The sequence below is a fragment of the Thalia democratica genome, chromosome 6 (genome assembly GCF_965202585.1).
Source record: "Thalia democratica chromosome 6, ktThaDemo2.hap1.1, whole genome shotgun sequence".
NCBI lineage: Eukaryota > Metazoa > Chordata > Thaliacea > Salpida > Salpidae > Thalia > Thalia democratica.
In genome coordinates, this window is record NC_139170.1 from 44696416 (window position 1) to 44720050 (window position 23635).

Sequence of the window (23635 nt, forward strand, 5' to 3'; positions counted from 1 at the left end):
TTTTAAATAATTTATTTCAAACCGTAATAGCTGAAGATTTAAAAACAGTTTTTTGTATTTATAAAACGTATGTTCGAGTTTTTTAAATCGATTTTTCTAAATATGTTCTACTCAGTTCCAATAACATAAGGTACAGCTGTATTTTGCATAAAACAACTTAAAATAATATTTTGTTATATTGAACTTAATGCTTTGCAGCAGTTCTATTAAAAAAATAAAATATTCTTTAATTTTTTTTTTGGTGTCAAATAGTTTCAAAGCATATTATTGATAATTGAATTTGTGTTTTTAGTTATTATTCTACAAATGGAATAGAGAAGTTTTGAAATTAAATTAAACTTTGAACTCTAGACTACTTTTTACATTGAACTTGTTTAAGTTAAAGAGTTTAGTCATTATCTAATCTTATACAGTCAACATAAATCTAATAAAACTATATTTCATTTGTTACAAAAAATAATTAAAAGTTGTTTTTTTGGGAAACTGAAGAATCTTTCAATCAATAAGTTAATAATCTTTCTTAGTCAAAATATATTGTTTAAAAGAAAACAGTAATACAATTGACAGATTATTCTTTTTTAATATTTAACAGTACTTTTTCATCAAATATATTAAAACACTTGTAATCGTTACATATTTAGCATCGAATTGCCGTAGTATTTTTGTTAACATTTTCTATTTTTAAATACTCACTTTAAGTGAAAATAAATATACCGCTATAAGGCAGTGTTAGGCTTGTACAGATTTTTAGAGTAACATTAACAACACATGTATGTTTTTGTACAACTTCAATTTATTTGCATTTAACAATTTGGTATGCCTTTCTTTACTTTTTGTAACTTACGTTATTAAAAAAAAAATAACATTAGTTATTTGCGTTTAGGGGAAATAAAATTTGATAAATCAGGTATCTAAAATGCTTTTATTAGATTTGTAGGCCCTTAAAGTAGTTCAAAAATTGTAACAATTTCAAAACAAATGAGCACATCATGTTAAAACATGTTTTTGAAAGAAACACTTTAATTGTAACTCTATACAATATAGTTCTGGTGTTTAATACGTAAGTACAAATTAAAAAAAAAATTAGTTATTACAAGACAGTTTTCAAAACTTACAGAAAATTTTCAAAAAGTTTTGCAAACTTAACGTTAAGTAAAAATCAAACTTTACTTTGCAAATATAGATTTAATGACACGAGTTATTTACTTATGAAACGCATAAAAATTTCAGATTAACTTAGTAAAAACATAAGGTGTTACAAGAAATTATTTGAGTAATTTTCATTATTAGCATTAAACACTTTAGAAAGGTTTTTAACGAATTGCACACATTTAATCAAAATCAATCAAATTTTCGTTTTGTCTATTTTGTTCGTTCAACACTTTCATGTAATCGTAGCAATATTCGACTTTTAATTCGAAATGATCAATTTCCAATTTCTTATTGCTCTTTACAATTTTATCCACCGCTGTAAGTAATAACAAACTTTGATTTTAATGTTTGTAATACAAAAAAACTTTTATTCAGTAAAGTGTTTTAAATTTTTATTTAAATAGATATGTAGACCTGAGTAAGAAAATGTTTAATTAGTTCATACATTGACTTTAATAGTTCTAAAAATATAATGTAAAACATTTAATACTAAAACTTTAATCAAAATTAATCAAAACGTAATTTAAAGCAAAACTTATATAATAAACGATCAATACATACTGTTGCAATCAGCAAAGAAGACGAGACATTCAGATCCGTTCATGATCCTTTTAACTGAAGACACATTTCTTCCATTACTCCTCTCAACATTTGAAAAAAAACAGATCAATAAGATCGTTGCTCGTTGTGGGATTTATGTTCCTAACTCGCAAACAATGCGTTTGGTACACTGGCCTTATCTGTATAGCAGAATTTAAAAATTTAAGAGGTGTTCTTAGAAGGAAAACTATTCGAATCATTATTCTGTCTACAACGGAGCTAAGAACGAAAATGTCTAACTAAACTCTTATTTATTTTATGTTCTTTCTCAATGAAGTTTTTATAAACGAAAGCTTAACTTGTTACTCTTTTTATTTAACGGTCAACCTTATAGAATATAGATATTAATATTCCGTAGGCATAATTTTCTTCCTATAAAGTTTGGTATTTTAATTAAAAAAGCATACAGTATCCTACTTTACAATAAAATAAACTATACTAATGTAATATTTTAGTTTCAAAAGTTTCTTGATTCAAAAGTTTTAAACTTTTTTTAATCATATTGTTGTTTTCAAAAATCACAAAAGTAAAAACTTATATTTGTTAAATTACAGTGGTAACTTTGTTATGAAAACTTATGCTTATTCTTTTAAAACAAAAATAGAATATTTTTTAGAAATTAACAAAATTTCTGTAATTTTTTTACAAATACATGCACAAATTAAACAATATATTGTAAAAATTGTTAACGTATTGTTGTTAGCGTATGCTTATATTAAATGTAAACAAAACTGCATTTATGTGTGCTCAAATTATCAAATACTTTGTTTGCTAATACATATAAAAATAAAATGCATCACTGAACTTTTTGGAAAACTATTTATATGAAATTAAACTTACAGTTAGTAGATTGTTTTGAAATGGTTTTCGCAAAACTTGGTTTTTTACTCGATGGACAACACCTGTACATTATTTTTTACAATTAACTTCAGGTTTATATTTTTTTTCATATATCATAACTTTGTGGTTTCGCAGTTTTAAAGTTGAAACAGGTTAAAAAATATTCAAACAAACAACTAATCTAAAATAAATATTTTTACACTTAGTTAAACTCAAATCAAGAAGTTATTTAAACTTGTTATTGTTTAATGTCTAATTCTAATAAACTCTTTTAACCTGACTTGTTAGAGTTGTATCGAATGCAATAACTGTTTTTATCAACTTTTAAAATAGACTTAGGTGTAGTTTGATTTTCTACGTCACAATTTTCAAGAAGCATTTCAATTACACTTCTATCTGTATTTTCTGGTATACCCTGTGTATTGTAGTGAAGTAAACAGAAATCTGATTATTTAATTTAAAATAATAATAGCATCATGTTAAAAATATGGTAAATATTTTTAAGCATAATGCACTAAATAGTTATTTTGATATAAAATTTTACTTTAACTTTAATTAACATATATTAAAAAAAAAAGTTTTTTTAGCCTTAAGTTTAAAAAAATCTAAAACAATGCTGTTAATTTATCTAAATAGTAGAATTAATTTGTTGTTTATTTCCAGTTTAATTTATTTGTTTTAAAAATAACCATTTAAAAGGAAAAACTTAACAATTATTTATATAAGAATAAATGAAATAATAAAAATGACTTTAGAACAAACTTACTACTAAAAGAAATCTATCATCCAAAAGCTTTGGATTTATTTTTTTGTGTACTCTTAAAATTTTATTGTCAACAACATGATCCGACTTGTTCAACACATTGCTTTGATCTGTGACAAGAAAATATGATTAATAAAATACTTTGAGTTAAAAAGTTTTAAGTACACATTAGTAATTGTAAAATAAATTAATAACTGTAGCTGTTTGATAAATAATAAACAACTTTAAATTAATAAAACGACAGTTATTTTCTGTTTATGTTCATCAAACAACCTTTCTTTAAGACTTTATATTATATACCAGCGGAACTAAAGAAAGCAAAAATGTTTACTTTTGTTTGAAGTTTTTGCTACAAGTATGAGTCTTTACATAACTATACAAAACTAACAATTTTAACCTAATTTTACAAAATAAAACTCTTATAAAAAAAATTATTCAAGTAAGTAAGTTATTATTATCAACAAAATATTCTAAAATTGTAAAAAACAAATCTACCTTCGGCGTTTTTGAATACAATATAAACTTCACTCAATAGAGAATCAACAGATTCTACTTCTCCACCATTAGATCTTTTTTTATTTTCAAAGTACAATTTTAAAACATCTGGTGTTGTTGACATTGAAAAGTTTGTTACCACTATTATTCTGTGTAATACTAAATAACTTAAAAAAAGGGTTTTCATTTAAAATTTCATTTTATCATGAGTGATTTAGTTTTATAAAGTTTAGATACTTGTTAGTTAGATACTTTCAATGTTTTACTTTAAACTATTTAAAACTTTTATAATATAAAATAATATTTTAAGCTTTTTACCATAAAGCATAATATTTTGTTAAAAAATTTTAATTAAAAGTTACAAAAATATTTTAGTGCTGATCTTATTTTCAGTAATTTTAGGTTTAGGTTAAAAAAAAATGAGATAATATATTTTTTTTTTTTTTAAGCAACCTATCATTCTTGGTTTGTGCTACAGAACTTTTGTTTCCTTTAGTTTTGGTACTGTTTTTTGTTTGCTTTGTTTCTGTTTTTAATTGTTTGGACTTCTATGTTATTTTTTACTCTTATTTAAATGCTAATTAAAAGTAAAAGATATACTAATGTTTTATAAAAAAATGCATAAAACGGTTAGTTTTAATAAGTCGTTCAGTTATTAGATCAATTTTACTTTTAATTATTATAGTGAAAAGTATTTGTAAACAGATTAAATCATGTGTGTTTTATTTAATTTTGTTTAAATGCAGCAAACACTAAAATTAACAATAACAAACATATTAGTTTTTTGAATAACTATGTAAATTTTTTTGGAAATATACAAAACAAGGTGATAACTAAAAAAAATTAATTTTCTTATAAACCTTTGTTTTTTTGTTTGTTTTGTTTAACATCAGTCTTTTTTACAATGTTTTCTGTTGACTTGATCTCATGGTTTTTATTTTTATTTTTCACATTTTTATTAATGCTTTCAATTTCTTTAGAATCGTTTTCTAAAAAATATAAAGAAATAACAACAAAGAAAATAGTAGCACTAAAACTAATTAACTCATCTTTTTTTCGTATAAATTTTATGCTACTCTATATTTTCTATAGCATTCGATAGAAACTATGACAATTCTCGATATTAAAAAATACTATTAATAACATATAAAAAACTATACTTAAAATTTTATTTTGAGTTTTACTTTAACTAAACCAGAATTACAAACTTATAATAAAGATATTTTTTAATTCATGTTTGTTCTTAAAACAATAAAACAGACATTTTAAGCAAAAGATAAGTAAAATACCTCGATGTTTTTGATTTTCTTTAATAAGTTTCTCTCTAATATAAGAAGCTGTAGAAAAAAATATTTTTACTAACATTAATAAACAAAATTAACATTTATAGTTGTCTAGTGTAAAAAAAAACGTTAATTTATTATATTTTTATTTTCTAATTTTATGTGAGCTATTGATAAGATAACCATTGATCAACAAGCGTAAATAATTTTTATTTTTTGATTTAAAGAAAACAACAACAGAAAAAGATATTTTCTACACATTTTAAACGTACCTTCAACAGGGTCATATCTCAATGCAAAAGACCAGGCTTGTTTAATTTTTGTAAAGTTTACTTTCTTTACTGCTTGATTTGCAAGTTCCTTAACATATATTTATTAATTTTTAAACACTATTACTCGTATGTACTTCATTTTTAGGTTTAAAAGTTGTTTCAAAGATTGTAAGTCATTAAAAAAAAATATCATAAAATTTTAGTAAAAAAAAGTTATATTATTACAAAAAACAGTAATTAAAGCGTTTGCTGAGATTAAACTACAGTTATAAAAAACTTACTTCTGAGCTAAATTTCAATAAATAAGTATCGGGATTTTCAAAAATTTTTTCAGCATTACTGGTATAACTAACGTTTCCTTTTCCTTGTGTCACACTAAATTTACAAAATATTTAATAAAAGTTAGGTAAAAACGTTTCAATATTTTTTCTTTTTAAAACAATGCATTTACTCTTATTTGGTACTACTTCACAAACTTTAAAATGCTTTTCAATTTTTTATAGTTGCTTTTAAGTAAAGTTACCAAGTAAAATATAAAATAAAAAAGTTAACAAGCGTAAGTTTAGTTAATTAGTAACATAATAACTTTTTAACTATATAGTTGAGCATGTCTGTAGGTAAACAGTGTTTTAAGTTATAAGCGATCAAGTTTCTTTGTTTTTGTTGTACTTTCCTTTCTATCTCTGCATATTTGTACTCACCTAAAGCATTTTTTTTAGTCAGTGTTTCTTGTACAAGTTAAGCAAAAATAATCTACTTTTTAAAAATATAATTGAGTCAGTTTATATAATCTTAGGAAAAATGTATTATTTAGTAGTGTATTCAATTAAAGTTATGTCTTAATTTTAAAGCAATTAAAAATATAAATTTTGAATTAATTTAAATTATAGCTAAAATAAAGTATATTAAAATTATAAATTACAAACTTAACCTCGTTTGAAGCTGTTATTTAGTATGTTGTGTGAAAAATTACTCACTTAAATCAAGTGTTAATTTTAGGTCAGGAACTGTAGAACGCAAAACTCCGGTGTAATGAGAATAAGAAAACTGGCCAACTGTTATACTGTACATATTTCTCATGACATTTTCCGCTTCTTCCTTATGAGATTAAAGTTTTTTGTGTTAAAATAGTTAAAAACAATGAAAAAAACCATTAACTTAAAACAATACTTACAGTTAGTGTTTGACTGCATAACTTGTTTTATAAAACCTAGCAAGACTCTAAAACTTTTATTTACTTCTATGTAACTACGCATACAAACAACTAGAAATACTAAATTTTTTTTTTTGCTATAAACAGTTCTTTTAAAGATTTAACAAGGATTAAGTCATTAAGCGTCTTGTTATATATTATAGAAATACAAACATTAGAAAGGCTTATTTTTTCAAATAAAATTTAACAACATTACGTATAAGAACGTCAACTGTAGAGTGGTACAGCCGGTAGGGTAGGTCTTTTTATGTGTACTATTTTATGGGCACTATTTTATGTGTAGAATTGCTGCATTCAATTTTTGATGTGATGTCATCAAAATTATGTGTAGTATTTAGATGTTGCTGCAATTAAGTTGCTGCAATTAAATGAAAAATAAATTACTGTCCAGGCCTTTTATAAATATTATAGATAGTTTTTGAAGTTTTAAATTTATAAACAAACAAATAAAAAATAACTTGAATACACATAAACCAATAGTTTGATTTATTTGTACATTTATTTAAATTAAATTTTGTAAACTAACAGAAGTATAGGCTAGACTTATTAAAAGATTATGGATATTTTTTTTCATTTAAGATTTAATAAAGAAAAAAAAACTTGAATACACTTAAACCAATTGTTTGATATAAAATTATTTTTATGTAACTTATATTTTTTATACTAACAGAAGTAATGGCTTGGCATATTATAAATATTTTGAAAAAAAAAATTATTTAAGATTTTAAAAACAAAATAAAAAAATAAAAATTGCACACACATAAACCAATTGTTTGATTTGTAGTTTTATATATGTAATTTATATTTAGTAAACTTATAAAAGTAGTGGTTTACTCTTATGTGTACTATTTTATGGGCACTATTTTATGTGTAGAATTGCTTCAATCAATTATGACCATAGTTTTATATGACTTCATTTAAATTATGGGTAGTATTTAGATGTTGCTGTAATTAAATAAAAATAAAATACAGTCCTGACCTTATATAAATATTATGGATAGTTTTTGTAGTTTTAAATTTATAAACAAACAAAAAAAAAAAAAACTTGAATACACATAAACCAATAGTTTGATTTAGTTGTACAATTATTTAAATTGTATTTTGTAAACTAACAGAAGTAGTGGCTAGACTTATTAAAAGATTATAGATAATTTTTTTTTTAAATTTAATAAAGAAAAAAAAAGCTTGATTACACTTAAACCAATTATTTGATTTAATAGTATATTTATATAATTTATATTTTTTATACTACCAGAAGTAATGGCTTGGCATATTATAAATATTTTGGATATTTCTTTATTTAAGGTTTTATAAACAAAATTTAAATTTAACACACATAAACCAATTGTTTAATTTATAGTTGTATATATGTATTTTACATTTAGTAAACTTATAGAAGTAGTGGTTTGGCCTTATGTGTACTATTTTATGGGCACTCTTTTATGTGTAGAATTGCTTCAATTAACTTATGTGGTTTCATTTAAATTATGGGTAGTATTTAGATGTTGCTGCAATTAAGTAAAAATAAGATACTGTCTACTTTTAAATCAAACAATTGATTTAAGTGTATTCAAGATTTTTTATTAAATATTACATAAAAAAACTATCCATAATCTTTTAATAAGTCTATCCACTACTTCTGTTAGTTTACAAAATACAATTTAAATAAATGTACAAATAAATCAAACTATTGGTTTATGTGTATTAAAGTTATTTTTTATTTGTTTGTTTATAAATTTAAAACTACAAAAACTATTCATAATATTTATATAAGGCTTAGAAAGTATTTTATTTTTCATTTAGTTGTAGCAACATCTAAATACTACCCATTGAATATAATTGATTGAAGCAATTCTACACATAAAATAGTGCCCATAAAATAGTACACATAAGAGCAAACCACTACTTTTATAAGTTTACTAAATATAAATCACATATATACAACTATAAATCAAACAATTGGTTTATGTGTGTTCAAGTTTTTTTTTCTTTATTAAAAATTTCTTAAAAAAATCTACCCATAATCTTTTATAAGTCTAGCCACTACTTCTTTCAGTTTACAAAATATAACTCAAATAAATGTAAAAATAAATCATACTATTGGTTTATGTTTATTCAAGTTATATTTTATTTGTTTTTTTATGAACTTAAAACTACAAAAACTATCCATAATATTTATATAAGATCTAGACAGTATTTTATTTTTCATTTAATTTCAGCAACTAAATTGCAGCTACATCTCAATACTACCCATAATTTGAATGAAATCACATCAAATTATGGGCATAATTGATTGAAGCAATTCTACACATAAAATAGTGCCCATAAAATAGTACACATAAGGTCGAACCTCTACTCTATAAGTTTACTAAATACAAATTACGTATATACAACTATAAATCAAACAATTTTAGATTTAAATCAAACAGTTTATGTGTGTTCAAGTTTAATTTATAAATTTTGTTTATAAAATCTTAAATAAAAAAAAAAACCAAAATTACTTATTATATGACTAGCCATTAATTCTGGTAGTATAAAAACAATAAACTACATAAATATACATATAAATCAAACAATTTGTTTAAGTGTAATCAATTTTTTTTTCTTTATTAAATATTACATAAAAAACTATCCATAATCTTTTATAAATCTAGCCACTACTTCTGTCAGTTTAAAAAATATAACTCAAATAAATGTAAAAATAAATCATACTATTGGTTTATGTTTATTCAAGTTATATTTTATTTGTTTGTTTATAAACTTAAAACTACAAAAACTATCCATAACATTTATATAAGGCCTGGACAGTAATTTATTTTTCATTTAATTGCAGCAACTTAATTGCAGCAACATCTAAATACTACACATAATTTTGATGACATCACATCAAAAATTGAATGCAGCAATTCTACACATAAAATAGTGCCCATAAAATAGTACACATAAAAAGTCCTACCGAAATTTACACATAATTTTGATGACATCACATCAAAAATTTAATGCAGCAAATCTACACATAAAATAGTGCCCATAAAATAGTACACATAAAAAGACCTACCCGTAACAGCTGTTATTGAAATTGTTTTAATGATATTACTTAATCAGATATTTTACTATTATGCTGTGGTCATGGTAAAAGAATTAACATTATAAGATACTAGTAAAATTAAACTAACCGGTTTACTAAATTTTATTACTGCAAACAATAGTTCTTTGTTCAAAACCACATACTTTACTATTCCATACCTATTTCATAATGTTTGTTTGTTTTAAAGAAAAAATATAAGTAGCATCAACATAAATACTTTTCTAGATGATAAATAATGTAATGTATCATACAAAACTTACTTGTGAAATATTTTTCTTAACACCTGTTCGTCTAAGTTTTCAGGTACTAATCGACTGACATGTATGCAGCGCATCGTAATATTTACAGGTTTGTTTTGCTGACTTGGTTTTACTATTTTGTCAGGAACTTTTTTGCTGACTAGTTAATAACGTTTGAATTTAACTTCATGCAAATAATAATCACGTAAGGTATTTAAAATAGTAAAAAAAAGTATTAGTGTCAGAAAAATTAAAGACTAAAGATTCAAATCACCTGGATTTTTCGAAGTTTCTTCTTGAGGGAACAATGAAAATTTAAAATTTAGAATTTTAGGAGGTTGGTTTGCCGCATTTACATTTGTGCTTAACGAACGTTTCTTCAGCAAAGTTAATGTTTCTGTAGAAATATAAATGTGTGAAGTTTAAGCTTTAGGGCGTATTTTTAGTTATGCGGCTTTGTAGAATGCTCGGCGAAGTTTGTAGTGTAGTAAGCGTTGATTAGACAAAAATAAGTATTGATTAAAATATTTTTTAAATGTTTAAGTTTATGCTGCAATATAGTGTTCAGTGCACAGGTCAATAAGAAACAAACAGTAGCGGATTTTTTCAATTTGTCTTTTCGTAAAAAAAACAATAAATGAAATACTATTTCAGACAACTAAAAAACTAACTACCTTCTGCATTGTCAAGAATTGCTTTCACATTTGCAAACTTTTCACCTTTTTTAGGTGGAGAAAAAGCAAGAGAGGCGTTATCTCCATTGGTTTTTAGTAAATTGTTCAGCTTGCTTGATCCAAACTGTAGTGGAACATTTAAAATAAAAACAGCGTATCTATCGTTATCGTCATCGTTTGACATAATTAATCAATATCACTGTTACGAATTTATTTTCACTTTAGTTTAAATTCTATGCTTTAAAGTCGGTATACAAATAATCAAAAATTTTAAAAACGTTGTGAATGTGTTATTTGTTTTGCGCAGCGCAACGTCATAACCTTTAAATTTACTACTTTTTAGTTATATGTAGTTTTAATTACTTTTATGATACTTGTTTATTTCTATACACTAAAGTTTAATTTTAAAAGCAACTTAAAAAAAATATAAAAACATGATAATGTACACATTGTTTTTTTATTAAACTACATTTTGCCCTGTAGGGCTCATAATTTTTAACAAAATATTGAAAACTAATACAAGCATATATGAAGATATTAAGTTTTAACTTCAGTTTGCAAGTACTCTATTAAAAAGTATCAAAAGGCTTACATACACCAGTGAAAACCTTAAAGCTACTTAAGATAAAACTATACAAAGTTGTTAATAAGTCATACACCAAATATTTCAATAACAATTAAAACAAAAATTTAAGTAAAAAAAAACTTAAGGTTAGATAAAAATTAATTGAAAGTTAATCCAACTGCCTAACGAAACAAAGATAAAAAAACTTGAACTAATAAAAAATAACATATTTTTAACATAAGAAAGTTTCAACTATAACTTTTTATTTGAAAACGTTTTTAAATTTATTTTAGTGAATTTATCTAAATAGTACTAAAAAAAACCAGTTTAGTTTATTGATATAAACAATATATAAATAATTATTAAATTTTTATTAATATTCATACTGCAAAAATTTAAAATTTTCATTGAAGCATTTGTTCTTACTATGTTATACTAAATATTATATTTATTAAACTTAAAAAAAAAATTATGTATAATTTGAAAATATATTCAAATAGTAAACTTTGCTTTTAATATGTAGCTTTTAAATGATTTGTTGTAGATTTATATAAACATTACAAACGTCTTTATATTAACTTTGTCAAATAAAAATCGATTCAAAGTAAGGTAAAGTAGTTTAAGTTTTTTCTAAAGACAGACAAAACAAAATATACCGAGTTTTTGAAAAATATATTAATCAGTTAATATTTACTTTTTAAAATTTTTCAAACAAACAAAATAAAAAAGAATATTGAAAACAAAGAGCTGAATAAAAGAAAATTTATTTATGATAATACAGTAATCTGAAAACGTTCGAAAAGTTAAGAGGAATTTTCATACCCAAAAACTGACGAAGCATGTAGCTTTAGTGGTCGTTTCCTGGAGAAAAAGTTTTATAATGCTCACTAATCACATACGCTTGATTAAAAAATTACGTTCGAGCGAGAAGAAATTTTTTAAAAATTTTATTTGCTAACATTGATATTAGTTTCACGCTTAGATTTATTACTAATAAATTGAACAAATTATATAAAAGTTAATAAAACTTCTTTCTAAACAAAGTCTTACCGTTTGTTGGTTAAGCTGTTTCTTAAATTAGATATTTTTTTTAATTAATTTAAACTTTAGGTAGTATGTTTATAACTTGTTCAAACTAAAAATGTAACTTTTAAACATAAGTCCTCGAAACATAACATACATTACATAGTGTTTTGCTGTTTTTGAGCTAAAAATCAAATACATCACAAAATGTTGCTCAATTTTTACTCTTTAAGCAACTGTCAATTAGTAGCGTCAGTAAGCAAATATTGAATTATAAGAATAACGGCTTCACTAAATAATTTCGTTCTTAAATTGTTTATTATCTTGTTTTGTTAATTACTACATAACTACTAACGAAAAAACACATTTGATTATAAAATTAGAAAATAAATGTTAAGTTTTACAAAAAGTTATTGTTTAAAAACTTAAACTCTTGTTAAATTTAAAATTGGTAAAAGTTAGTTTAGATCTTGAACAAGTTAAGCAAAAAATTGTTTTTGTACAAGTGTAAATATTTATAATTTTATTTTTTGTCGATGAATTTAGTTGACCATAATATAAATCATTTGAAGATATTGTCAGAAATAGCAATTGTGATCTGTACACGTTGAAAATTAAATTTTTACCTTCAACTGATTTTTTTTTTCTATTTTGGTTTTGTTTTAATCTAACGAAGTAAAAACTATAAAAACAACTTTATTTGAAACTATTCATTACTTTTCATTAAGTTATTAAAGCTATAAGGTAAAACTAAAACAATCTGAATGATAATAAAACTACACTAGAAAGTGAGGATAGTTGTTGTTCAGCATTGGCTGTTCAGCGGCATTTGCTCACATCTGATTGGCAACGCAGCCGGCTTCAGCAGGTTTTTTTTTCGTTGGTTGATTTTTAAGTGTCTGTAAAAAATAGTGTTATGTATAAAAACAATATGAATTATTAAATTTATATTGTTGTAAATTTATATCACTCTGTGAAACAGTATAAGCTTAGTTGCAAAAAGTTATAAACTAGTGCATAACTTTTTTAGTTTTCCTGTAAACTGGTCAGAATTTATAAAAAGTTTGTAAAGTATATTATCTGTAGCAAAAACTTCAAAGTCATACTTAGGAACATATACTTTTTTTTTGTATAATTTTTTTAGATTGTATAAATAGATAATTTAACCATGATAAGAAATCAACCTACTAAAACTAACTGTGTGCTTAGACACATATATGTTCCAAAAACTTAGTTTAAAAATTTAACTTTAAAACTTAAATTAGTATTTAAAAAAAACCATTTAAAATTATTTAAGTATGTATTTTGTAAGCTTATACAAACGTATGCAATTTAGCACTGCGTTTTTTTTCACAAAAATAACCAAAACTGAAACAACTTACGATTTTCAGATACGGCCACAATTCTGACAAGTTGTCGGTTTTCCTGCAGCAGTACTTCAGGCCCACGTCGTCGCGAAACATCAACCACTGGATGCAGATGTTCAAGGAGCAGCGGAGCGGAACGCGCGCCAAAATGCACTTTTACGATTTCGGCGCGAAAACCAACGCGCTTCGCTACAACCGGACCGAGCCGCCCGAATACGACTTTTCCAAGTTCGACGTTCCCACCCACTTCTACTGCGGGACCAGGGACCACATGGTGCCGGTGAGGGACTGCATGAAACAGGTCAGATCGGTTAACGGGACTTTTCAATCTGTTTGTTTTAATAATGGAACAATGTTAACTTTTAGCTATCTAATAAGCAAGGTTGTGTTTTAATCTGAAACATAACATATTGTATTAACATTAAGTAAAGCTAATTTATAAAAATTAACTAATTTTACAAAAAAAAATATACAAAAAGAGTAAAGCTGATTTATACAACTAACTTAATTTTACACAACAAAACAGCTTTTTTTCAACAAAACAGCAGTTTCATACTAAATATTACACAATTTTCAACGAACGCAGGTGAGATCGGTCAACGGGAGTTACGTGAGGAGCGTGAAAAGGGTGAACGGGTTCAGCCACGCCGACTTCGTGTACGGGAACACCTCGAAGGGGCCGGTGTACAGGGACGTGGTGAGGAAGCTGAGGAGGAGGCGCGAGAGGAGGAAGGAGGGAAAAACGGTGGAGGTCGTCAAGCGGCTCAAGTGAACACAAACCGTGGAAGGGGATTTTGAAATTCAAGGTGTTTCCCAAAAATTTGCTGGGTCAGCATTAAAAAAAACTTTTTTTATGTTATTTTTGATTTTATTTATTTAAAGTTTTACTTTTAGTTAGTTTTTAGTATGTTTGGGTAAGGTGGGCTAGGCTTAAGGGTATAAATATAAAAAAGAATAATAAAAAAGCTGACTAAGCGAGTATTAGGTAACGCACCTTTAATTAAACATCACCCCCACTGTAGAAGGGGATTGTGGTTTTTGTTTAAATTAGTTAAAAGATAATAAATTGTAGTCTTGTTGTAGTGTGAGAAATAATAAGATGCTTCTAAGTGTTTGTAAAACTGGTAAAAATGCTGAGTTTCTGCTAATTAAGTCACTGCCATCTAACATTGATTTTTTTGATTTGTTTTGTCGGCATAGTTTTGTGAAAATTCATGTTTGATTTTAAAATAATGTAACACGTGCGAGACTAAGTTCAAAAACGTTATTTTTCTTATTCTTGATCTTCTTTTTTTGTGAATATTTACGCGTATTTTATTGTTATAGCTGTATTTATGTATATTTACAGTTGTAAAACTTAAAAGTATAAAGTAGATAAAAGTATTCTATTGTTTGAAAGTACATAAATTAATTCTAACGTTTGTGATCACAATAAATTTTACAAAAAAAACTTAATACGCCTTACTTTACTATTCTGAGAAATCTTTTTAACACATTAGTACTATTTATTTTTAATTTTTAGATATTCTAACTTAGATGTCATGTTCTGTTTCGCTTTTCTATTCATGTATGCTTTTTTATGTACTTTCTTATATTTCTAAGAGTAGAAGTTTTTGATTTTATAAATAGGACTTTTTTGTTTCATAGCTCAAAATAGTTAAAAAAATATATGGTTGGTAGCTAAATGTAAGTTTGTCTAAAGTATTTTTCATTGTTATTTACTTTACCGTATTAAATAGACTCTAAAGCTAAAGTATTATTTGTTTGTAATGAAATAAACAAAAATTATACTTAAAAAAAAAAAATATGTTGTAACAAAATACATTATTTTATACTTTTTTTGCTTGTTTTAGTTAAAAAAATACTTGAGTATAATCAATTATATAAGAAACATATATTTAACTTTTTGAAACAAGCGAATTAAGCTTAAAATTTTGATGTTTTATAATAAGTATAGACTTCCATTAACTAGCCTAAAGTTTAGAAAGTTTAGGTATTGTGTATAGATATTAAAAAACAATTTGTAAACAATGATGTATTATGTAGTTAAGTTTTAGTTTTGGCAGATACTGTACTTAACCTAATTAGTAAAACGACCTAATGATAGTGTTATTGAAAATAAAGTATTTAGACAGACAGTTTTGTTATTTAAACCGTTTTGAATAAATAAAGTAACTTGATGTTTAAAAAATTTTTACTAGTTTTCAAACGAATCGTTTTCAACTCATACAAATACAACACTAAATACATTAGATAGAATAAGACGAGTTAAAAAGGTTGTTAAAATTTAGTTATTTAATAATTAAAGCTATTTTCTTAAAGTTTATAATATAAACTACAGTTTTTATCTTTTCCTTGATTATTATAAATATTGTATAACTAGTTAGTGAAAAATCACACAAAAGTTTTTTTTTTCATATCTGCGTACAAATTTAAAAAATTGAGTAAACTATTGATAATAACCTTTTACTTTAAAGCAATTGATTATGTATAAGTAGCTTATTTTTAGTACATAAAAACTTTACTTAGCTGATTTTTTTAGTAAATAGTTTTGTTTATAAGATTTAATTTTACTACGTAGCTAGAAAACACAGAGAAATAATAAGCACTAACGTATTATTACAAAAAAAAACTATCAGAAATATAAATTCAGGTTTTTTATGAATTTTGTAAGTTATAAGAACCGTTTTTATCTTAGATTGTTTAGATAAATAAATTTGATGTTTGTTTTAAAACAGCTTAAGAAAGCAATGAAATTCTCTGGAATTCAAAGTACTTTGGAATTTTATTTCAGATATTAAAAGTTTCAAAAGATAAAAATATCTTGTATTCGTACTTCACTCATTTCAAAGATATACGAACGTAACAAATTAACTAACTTGAAGTTAAACATATATCTTTTTAAATAAAAAATTAAAAGAAAAAATATCAAGATAGTTTTAAAATGCTAAGAACTCAAATATTTAAATTATAGTCATATAAAGTTTTTTTATTGTTAATTAGACTGCGAAGTTTCTACTATAATTCTTGTAATCACCGTAAAAAGTGTATTTGGATATTTATTATTTATTTAATATTATTTTATTATTATATATATTATATTATTTATTTGGATAAAGGATATTTATTTGCAGAGAATAAATTTTAATACTAAATACTTTTTCTTAAGCGTTTATTAAACTAACCTAGCAGTATTAAGCAATACGTTTATAAGTTTAAATTTATTACTGGTAAAACTAAATATTAAGCACAAAAATATTTAACTTTTTTTATTATCGTAAATTGTATGAATACTTTGCATATATAAAAAAAAAAATAATTATTGTATACAAGTTTTGAACAAAGTTATTGAATTTTTAAAACAGAGTAAGAAATAAGCAAGTTAAAAAAAAAAAACACTAAGAAAACTTTTAAAAGAACAGTATCTGTTATACTACAAAACTTTGTTTAACATAAATTGTAGTCAAATTATAACTACGTTACTTTAAACTACATTTGAATTAAAACTATTTATTCTAATGTATTTCTTGCATTTAAAAAAAATGTAAGTATTTTTAAAATATAAGATAAAAGGTAAAACAAAAATATGTAAATTTATTTAATTCAAACATACATAAACTATACGTATCTGTAAACTAATAAATAAGTTGACAATACTCAGAAATGATATTACACAGAAAACCACCTACGTAGTGTTTAAAATCAAAACAACTCTATCTACATGTCAAGACCGTAGTTTCAATTTTGCGCACAAAAATTTGTTTGCTTTGTAAAGTCTGACCGTCACAAGTTAAAAGTATACTAAATGTGACATTCTATAACTTAGGATTTTGCTTTCTTTTAAGAAAAGACACATGACAACTTGTTTGCAGGAAAGTAAGCAAATAAAATTTACTAGATTAAGAAAACTCAGACTATGGCAAACTTCATTCACACTGTTTAAATAAAACTCTTAACACAGGTGGTTTGGATCACCTCTTTTTTAGTAAAGGAATTTGGCAGCATTTGGGTTAAAAGTGAGTTTAAATCTTCAAGCGTTACACCGGGAATTCCAACTGTGATGTAAGTAAGTTTGCAATCTCCAAATGTCGGATACAAATAAATTTTTGATTAATTTTGACGTTGAAGACAGTTCTAATATTTCGTTAGTTGCTGAACATTTTTTAGAGTTGTCTATCATTCAAAATATTTTTTACTTTGTTGTTAAGAAGTTTTACTTTGTTGTTAGTTCCACTAAACTTCGTTCGATTCTTTGAATAACAATTAAAGTGGCAACATTTTTATAAAAAAAAGCTAGTATTATGTTTTTTTTAATTTTTACACGATTAAAGTAACAAAAGTCTTTTTGTAAAATTATAGAAATAAAAGTTTCCCAAAATTTTTCGAATAATGTTTATTAAAGTTTAAAAGTTGTTTTCATTGTAACTGATTTGCTTTATATTTTGAAACTTACCACAAAAAATTCTGCGATCCCCAAAATGATAATTTTTGATAGAAACTTACCATGTATAAAAAATATTACTTTAAACTTACAATTTTTGTTTTACAAGTTTCTGAAGTTTTTTTAACTACGATAAATGAAGAAAATTTTTTGAGAATTTTGAAAGACGTATTTGAAATAAATGCAGACAGAAAAACAAACAATTTCGTCACAGCCCGACTTTTGTCAGCAGATATAAGGTATGCTTTTGAATGAAGTGTTTATGAAACAAACAAAAGTATAAAACACTTGTACTATAGTTTTCATATATTAATTAAACGAAATATAAATAAATATAAATTTTAAGTAAATAAACATTTTACTCAAAATTGTTTTTTGAGTTCATGACTGTCATGAAAAAGTTTTAATATCATTTAATCAGTTTGTTAAAGCATAATGATACTTGTAGATGTTTTCATTTTAGTTTTGAACTAAAACAAGAAAGCTAAACTTGGTTAAAAACATTATTTTTATTGCATAGTATTATAAAAGAAGTTGCTGGTTTATTTGTTTGAATTATTCTTGGAATTAAATACATAATGATTTATAAAATTTCTTAAAGTTTATGTATTGTAATAAGTTAATATTATTGTTCTTATAAACTTTAAAAGCAAAATTTAACGTAGGAAAATTCACATTTAATTTTAAAAGTTTAAAACCGTTTAAGTTTATAAATATATATTAACCAACATATTACATTATATTGTTTTAATTTTTCATAAAGCTAACAAATTAGGAAGTTTTTATAATTTATTTTCGTAACATTTATCACTCAGGAAAACTTTTTGTTTAGTTTTTAAAAAAGTTATAAAAATCTATACCAGGGTTAAGCAGCCTTTGAAAATTTAATCAAAATAGTTATTTTGCAGCAAAATTTTCAGTCATTTTAATATAAAGTTTAATTAAATATAAAAACGTGTAAAAGATTCGAATTTTTATCCTTTTCATTCTAAGTCTAGTTCGTATCTATATGGTATTATTAACTTTATGGCTAGACCGAGTAAAAAAGATCAATCATGTTTTTAATCGGTGCTGCTAAACAATTAACATAAAAATAGTTCTATATTTAAATTATGTACATGTATATACCACAGATGTTTTTGTGTTAAAACTTTATTCCGACTAACGGCATTTCACTGCTCTCAAATAAATTTAAGAACAGATCTACGGAGTCTATAAAATATTAACACACATTAGAAAAAAAGCAGAAAAAGCATGTATAATTATGTATAGTGTTTATGTAGGTAGTAACTATAAATGAACTTTATGGTTTAAAAACAAAGTTTGAGATAAAAACATAAAATTATAAAATTATCTACAAAAAATACAAATTTAATATAAGCAAACGCTAACCTCAAAAAGCTCTAAGAATAGGCAAGTTTTAAAAAATGAAAATTAACGCCTTTTAACGTTACATCTTGTATATGTATATACATATATAAATCTATTACTTGAAATTTTAGTTAAAAGTGCTCAATATTTAAAAATGGATCTAAATATTTAACTATATTATAAACAATAGTTTTTTACAATTGCTTTATATCATCAGAAAAGCTTTACTTTAGTCTATTAAAATATGTCAAATAACAAAAAGTTTATCTGATGATTATATGAGATAAAAATATCTCATTAAAAATAAAAATCGCAAAAAAAACATTGGTTTATTGTATAATTAATTAAATATGTATATACACATATAAAGAAAATTTTTGCATTATTTATTTGTACTGTACAACATTTAATAATTACGTCGTAAAGTTTTTTTGATTTTTCGCATAATTTTTGCTTTATTGGTTGGCAATTCATATCAAACCGTACTAGCTGAAGACTTAAACAATTTTATTGTTTTATGAAGCGTATGTTCTTTTTTTTATAAATTCAATTTTCTTAATTATTTATACACATATCTATGTATATCTACATGTAAAATTACTTTTTTCAGTATGCCGTTTACAACATGTACTTAGACTTTATACTATATTATTTTCAAACAATTTTTTTAAGCTAAGTTAATGCATGAACTCGTGCAGATACGATTTATGTTTTTTTAGGAAGTATAAAAGAAACAAGATAAACTAAATAAGCAACAAGTTTTATAAGCTTTTAGAATTTTTATTAATTGTATCTGTACTCTTTAACTAATGTAGTTTTTATATAAATCATGAAAAGCTAGAAGTAATTTTATTTTGTCTTGCTCTAACTTTATGCAGTCTTGTTTAATAATTTATATTCAACTTAAGCGAGAATTTTACTTTCAGACACCCGTGATTAAACAAAACCTGTTTTGTAACAGTTTATTGAGAAAATATATTATCAGCTTTGATATTTTTAATGAACATGCAAACTTATGTAAGCCGCTGTCACGATACTTAAGTTGAAAAGTTCGTTTAGATTATTTATAGAAAATTTCTAAAAAGTACGCAAAGTATACTTTACTTAATACAACTTTTTTTAAAAACATGCAGATATGCGTTTGGTTTTTTAAAATGCTTTTAAGTTAAAGTTATAAGTTGTGTAAACTAATCAAAATAACGTATTTGTAAGTTTGAATAAATTTTTTGGCAGTTTTACTTACACATTAAAAAAACGTTTATTACTTTTAAGCGACTGCATGTTTATGAAACCACACAATCAAGTTATTTTTAACACTCGAACCTTTTGTTTTTCGCATCTGTCTAAATTTAGAAAATGATAACAAAAAGTTTGTTTAAATTTCATAGCTGTCAAAACAATAACAATATAAAAAATATTTCTTCACTTCACTTGTAGTCTAAGTGTTGTACAGTGTGTAATGCATTTTTAGAAAAGTTATGTTTTTTTTGTTTTATAAAATTAAATAAAAACCGAAGACCTTTATAACACCAATACTATCAAAGCTGTTTAAGATACGTTAGTGAGTAGTCATTAAATTTTTTAAACTTTAAAATTTACTAGCTTTTGGATTGACTTATAGAGCAGAAGTTAGTGGATTAAAAACATTTATTTGTAAAGAAAGATAAAGTTTATTAGATTCATTAAACCATTTCATATGTAATAAGAAAGTAAGGTGCTAGTTTTTGTATATTTTTTATAAAGGTAAAGGTTCAGGATACATAACAGAGTTATTAAATTGAATAATAATAAAAAGAGAGAAAATAAAAGAATCTTGAATGATAAAATACTTAAACACAATCAAACATATTTTAAAATGAAACCTACCTAAAACTATAATTATCAACCATTAACAGCTACAAAAGCTTAACCAATTATGTTTTAGTATGCCAAAGTTCAAACCACACTTTTAAGCAGGTGTGTGCAGTTAATAAAAGTAAAACTTTTTATTAGTTTAGTTGTAACTGTTTTAAATGGATGTTAAAATTTTTTAAATCTTAACTAAGTTAAATAATTTCATAGTTAGGTTCATATTTAAGGAGAAAATTTTTACAAGTATAACTCCAGCTTGTGACTTACTTAGTCTCGTGAAAGTTTAAGAAAGTCTAAAAAAAGAGAAAAAATCTGTAACGCTTAAATTGATAGAAATCTATCAAAAGTTTATTATCAAAGGTAGCATTATTATATATATTAACTTTAAATAGTATGATTAATACTATATAAGTTTAGATTTTAAACAACTTTAATTTATAAAAGTTAAAATAGTTCTAAAGTAAATAAGTGCATTGTATATTTTTGTTTAACGTATTACAATTACTATTTTCATATTGTGTTTTCTATGTTAGTTAAACAATTAAAACATAAAATTTATGCAATTCATTGCTGTCTTAATATAAAACTCTCTCAAATTCTTGAACGCATGAAAAACATATTTTAAGTTTTTTACGTAAGAAAAAATTATTATTGATCAGAAATACTTCAATCGCTGTCAGTAGAAACTTTCAAGTACTTTAACTGCATTTTGATTGACGACTTTAACTACTTAAAAAGCTGCTTTAAAAATAAACTTCCTTGAGAAAATCTCACTTAAGCTTCTTTTTACTGTTTGAGTGAGCTACAAGCTCTAAACAACCGTAGAGTTTTTTAAACTTCAAAGTTATTTTCAAACATCAATATATTGAACACAAGTTTATTTCTAAAAAGAAGATATTAGTTCAGTTAACTTTATTGAAGTTTAAAAAATATTAGACATATAGGTAGTTTTGTTTTTTAACTTGAACATTTTTTTTTAAGTACTTTATTAAACAAATACTGCTTAAATACTTACTTAGTTACTTATCTATAAATAACTTACAGTTATTTATAGAGCTGATAAGTACACACATATTTGTTATATATATATATATGTTTTCTTTTTAAAAATACTTTTTAAGCGAGTAATAAGAATGTTTTTATTATAAATTTTGTTTTTTAGTTAGATGAGATTTGAATAACTTATATGTAGAACAATTTAAAAAAGGTTTTTCTTAACTAACTTTTGTTGTTAAAAGTTTTAGAACGAAAGTGTTTTATAAAAATAGTTAGGATTTCGTGTATTAAACTATATTGAAGATTGTTGACAAAATAAGTTTAGATAGAAAATCTACTTGTTAACTTAAATTAGTTGTTTTAAACAAATTATTGATTAAATGAAAGACTGTTTCTATCAGTTATCACTAAATACACTTATTTGTATTAAAAATAAGCATAGTTTTTATTGTTTTCTTAAATATATTCTTCTAATCGAGTTATAAGAACATTGTTGCTAAAACTGCTTACAGTTGATCTATTTTAGGCTGTTAAGATACTGAAGAAAGTTTCAGGTCGAAAGGCTCTAAGCCAGGGCAGGCAGGCTGGAAGTACTCGCGGGCCAAATTTTGAACACATATTAAAAACTATTTGAACTTAGCTAATCTGATACATATGTCAGTCTGAGTTTTAAATATACATTTACTTTATTAAAAGGTAAAATTAAGATTTTGTCTTAATAAACTTACTATCAGTCTAATAGATTTATACTTTTATGCTTAGTAACTTTAGTACTAAACTATCACCTAGCACCGAAACAAATGAACTTAAAAAGTAATTTTGGCCACTTTTTTTTAATTGTCCTTATCTATATATCTTTCATAAATCTTTTTATACTTGAACACATCAATTTCCTACTTAATGTTTAATAACGTTCGATATCTGATATAACCTCAAACTTTCAAATCATTAAACTAAAATGGATAAATAAACTAAAAAGTATATACTATCACAGATGTTCTTGTGCTAAAACTTTATTTCAACTAACGGCGTTTCACTGCTCTCAAATAAATTTAAGAACAGATCTACGGAGTCTCAAAAAGCTCTAAGAATAGCTATTCTTAGAGCTTTTTGAGACTCCGTAGATCTGTTCTTAAATTTATTTGAGAGCAGTGAAACGCCGTTAGTTGAAATAAAGTTTTAGCACAAGAACATCTGTGATACACATTCCGATAAGCTTAGCTTATCAGGATCTCCAGGATTTAACGCCTTATAACGTTACATCTTAAAAAGTATATACTTGAGTTTTGAAAAAAAATGTGCTAACTTCAAAAACTTACGTCTAAACTTTTCAGTAAGCTGTTTATTTTTCAAAAAGTGCCACATTTTGAGATAAGAAAGTTATCTTAAGTAATCTAATCTC

The 23635-nt window shown here is 24.2% G+C and overlaps 3 protein-coding genes across 3 annotated transcripts; 1 reads left to right on the forward strand and 2 right to left on the reverse strand.

Moving 5' to 3' along the window:
* Positions 1-1319: 1319 nt before the first annotated feature.
* LOC145838491 (uncharacterized) lies at positions 1320-5488 on the reverse strand. Its single transcript, XM_082946094.1, has 10 exons — positions 5406-5488; positions 5140-5187; positions 4711-4839; positions 4304-4376; positions 3851-3999; positions 3359-3465; positions 2869-3007; positions 2593-2654; positions 1714-1892; positions 1320-1468 (listed from the first exon to the last, which is right to left on the reverse strand). The coding sequence occupies exons 5-9, from the start codon at positions 3972-3974 to the stop codon at positions 1797-1799; spliced, it is 528 nt and encodes a 175-aa protein (XP_082802220.1). The 5' UTR covers positions 3975-3999; positions 4304-4376; positions 4711-4839; positions 5140-5187; positions 5406-5488; the 3' UTR covers positions 1320-1468; positions 1714-1796.
* Positions 5489-5671: 183 nt separating this feature from the next.
* On the reverse strand, positions 5672-10803 carry LOC145839133 (uncharacterized). Its single transcript, XM_082946743.1, has 7 exons — positions 10620-10803; positions 10220-10342; positions 9967-10105; positions 9795-9864; positions 6383-6503; positions 5992-6106; positions 5672-5780 (listed from the first exon to the last, which is right to left on the reverse strand). The coding sequence occupies exons 1-7, from the start codon at positions 10801-10803 to the stop codon at positions 5672-5674; spliced, it is 861 nt and encodes a 286-aa protein (XP_082802869.1).
* A 1611-nt stretch (positions 10804-12414) lies between these two features.
* Positions 12415-14346, forward strand: LOC145839134 (lipase member K-like). Its single transcript, XM_082946744.1, has 4 exons — positions 12415-12462; positions 12993-13075; positions 13599-13875; positions 14161-14346. The coding sequence occupies exons 1-4, from the start codon at positions 12415-12417 to the stop codon at positions 14344-14346; spliced, it is 594 nt and encodes a 197-aa protein (XP_082802870.1).
* Positions 14347-23635: the final 9289 nt, after the last annotated feature.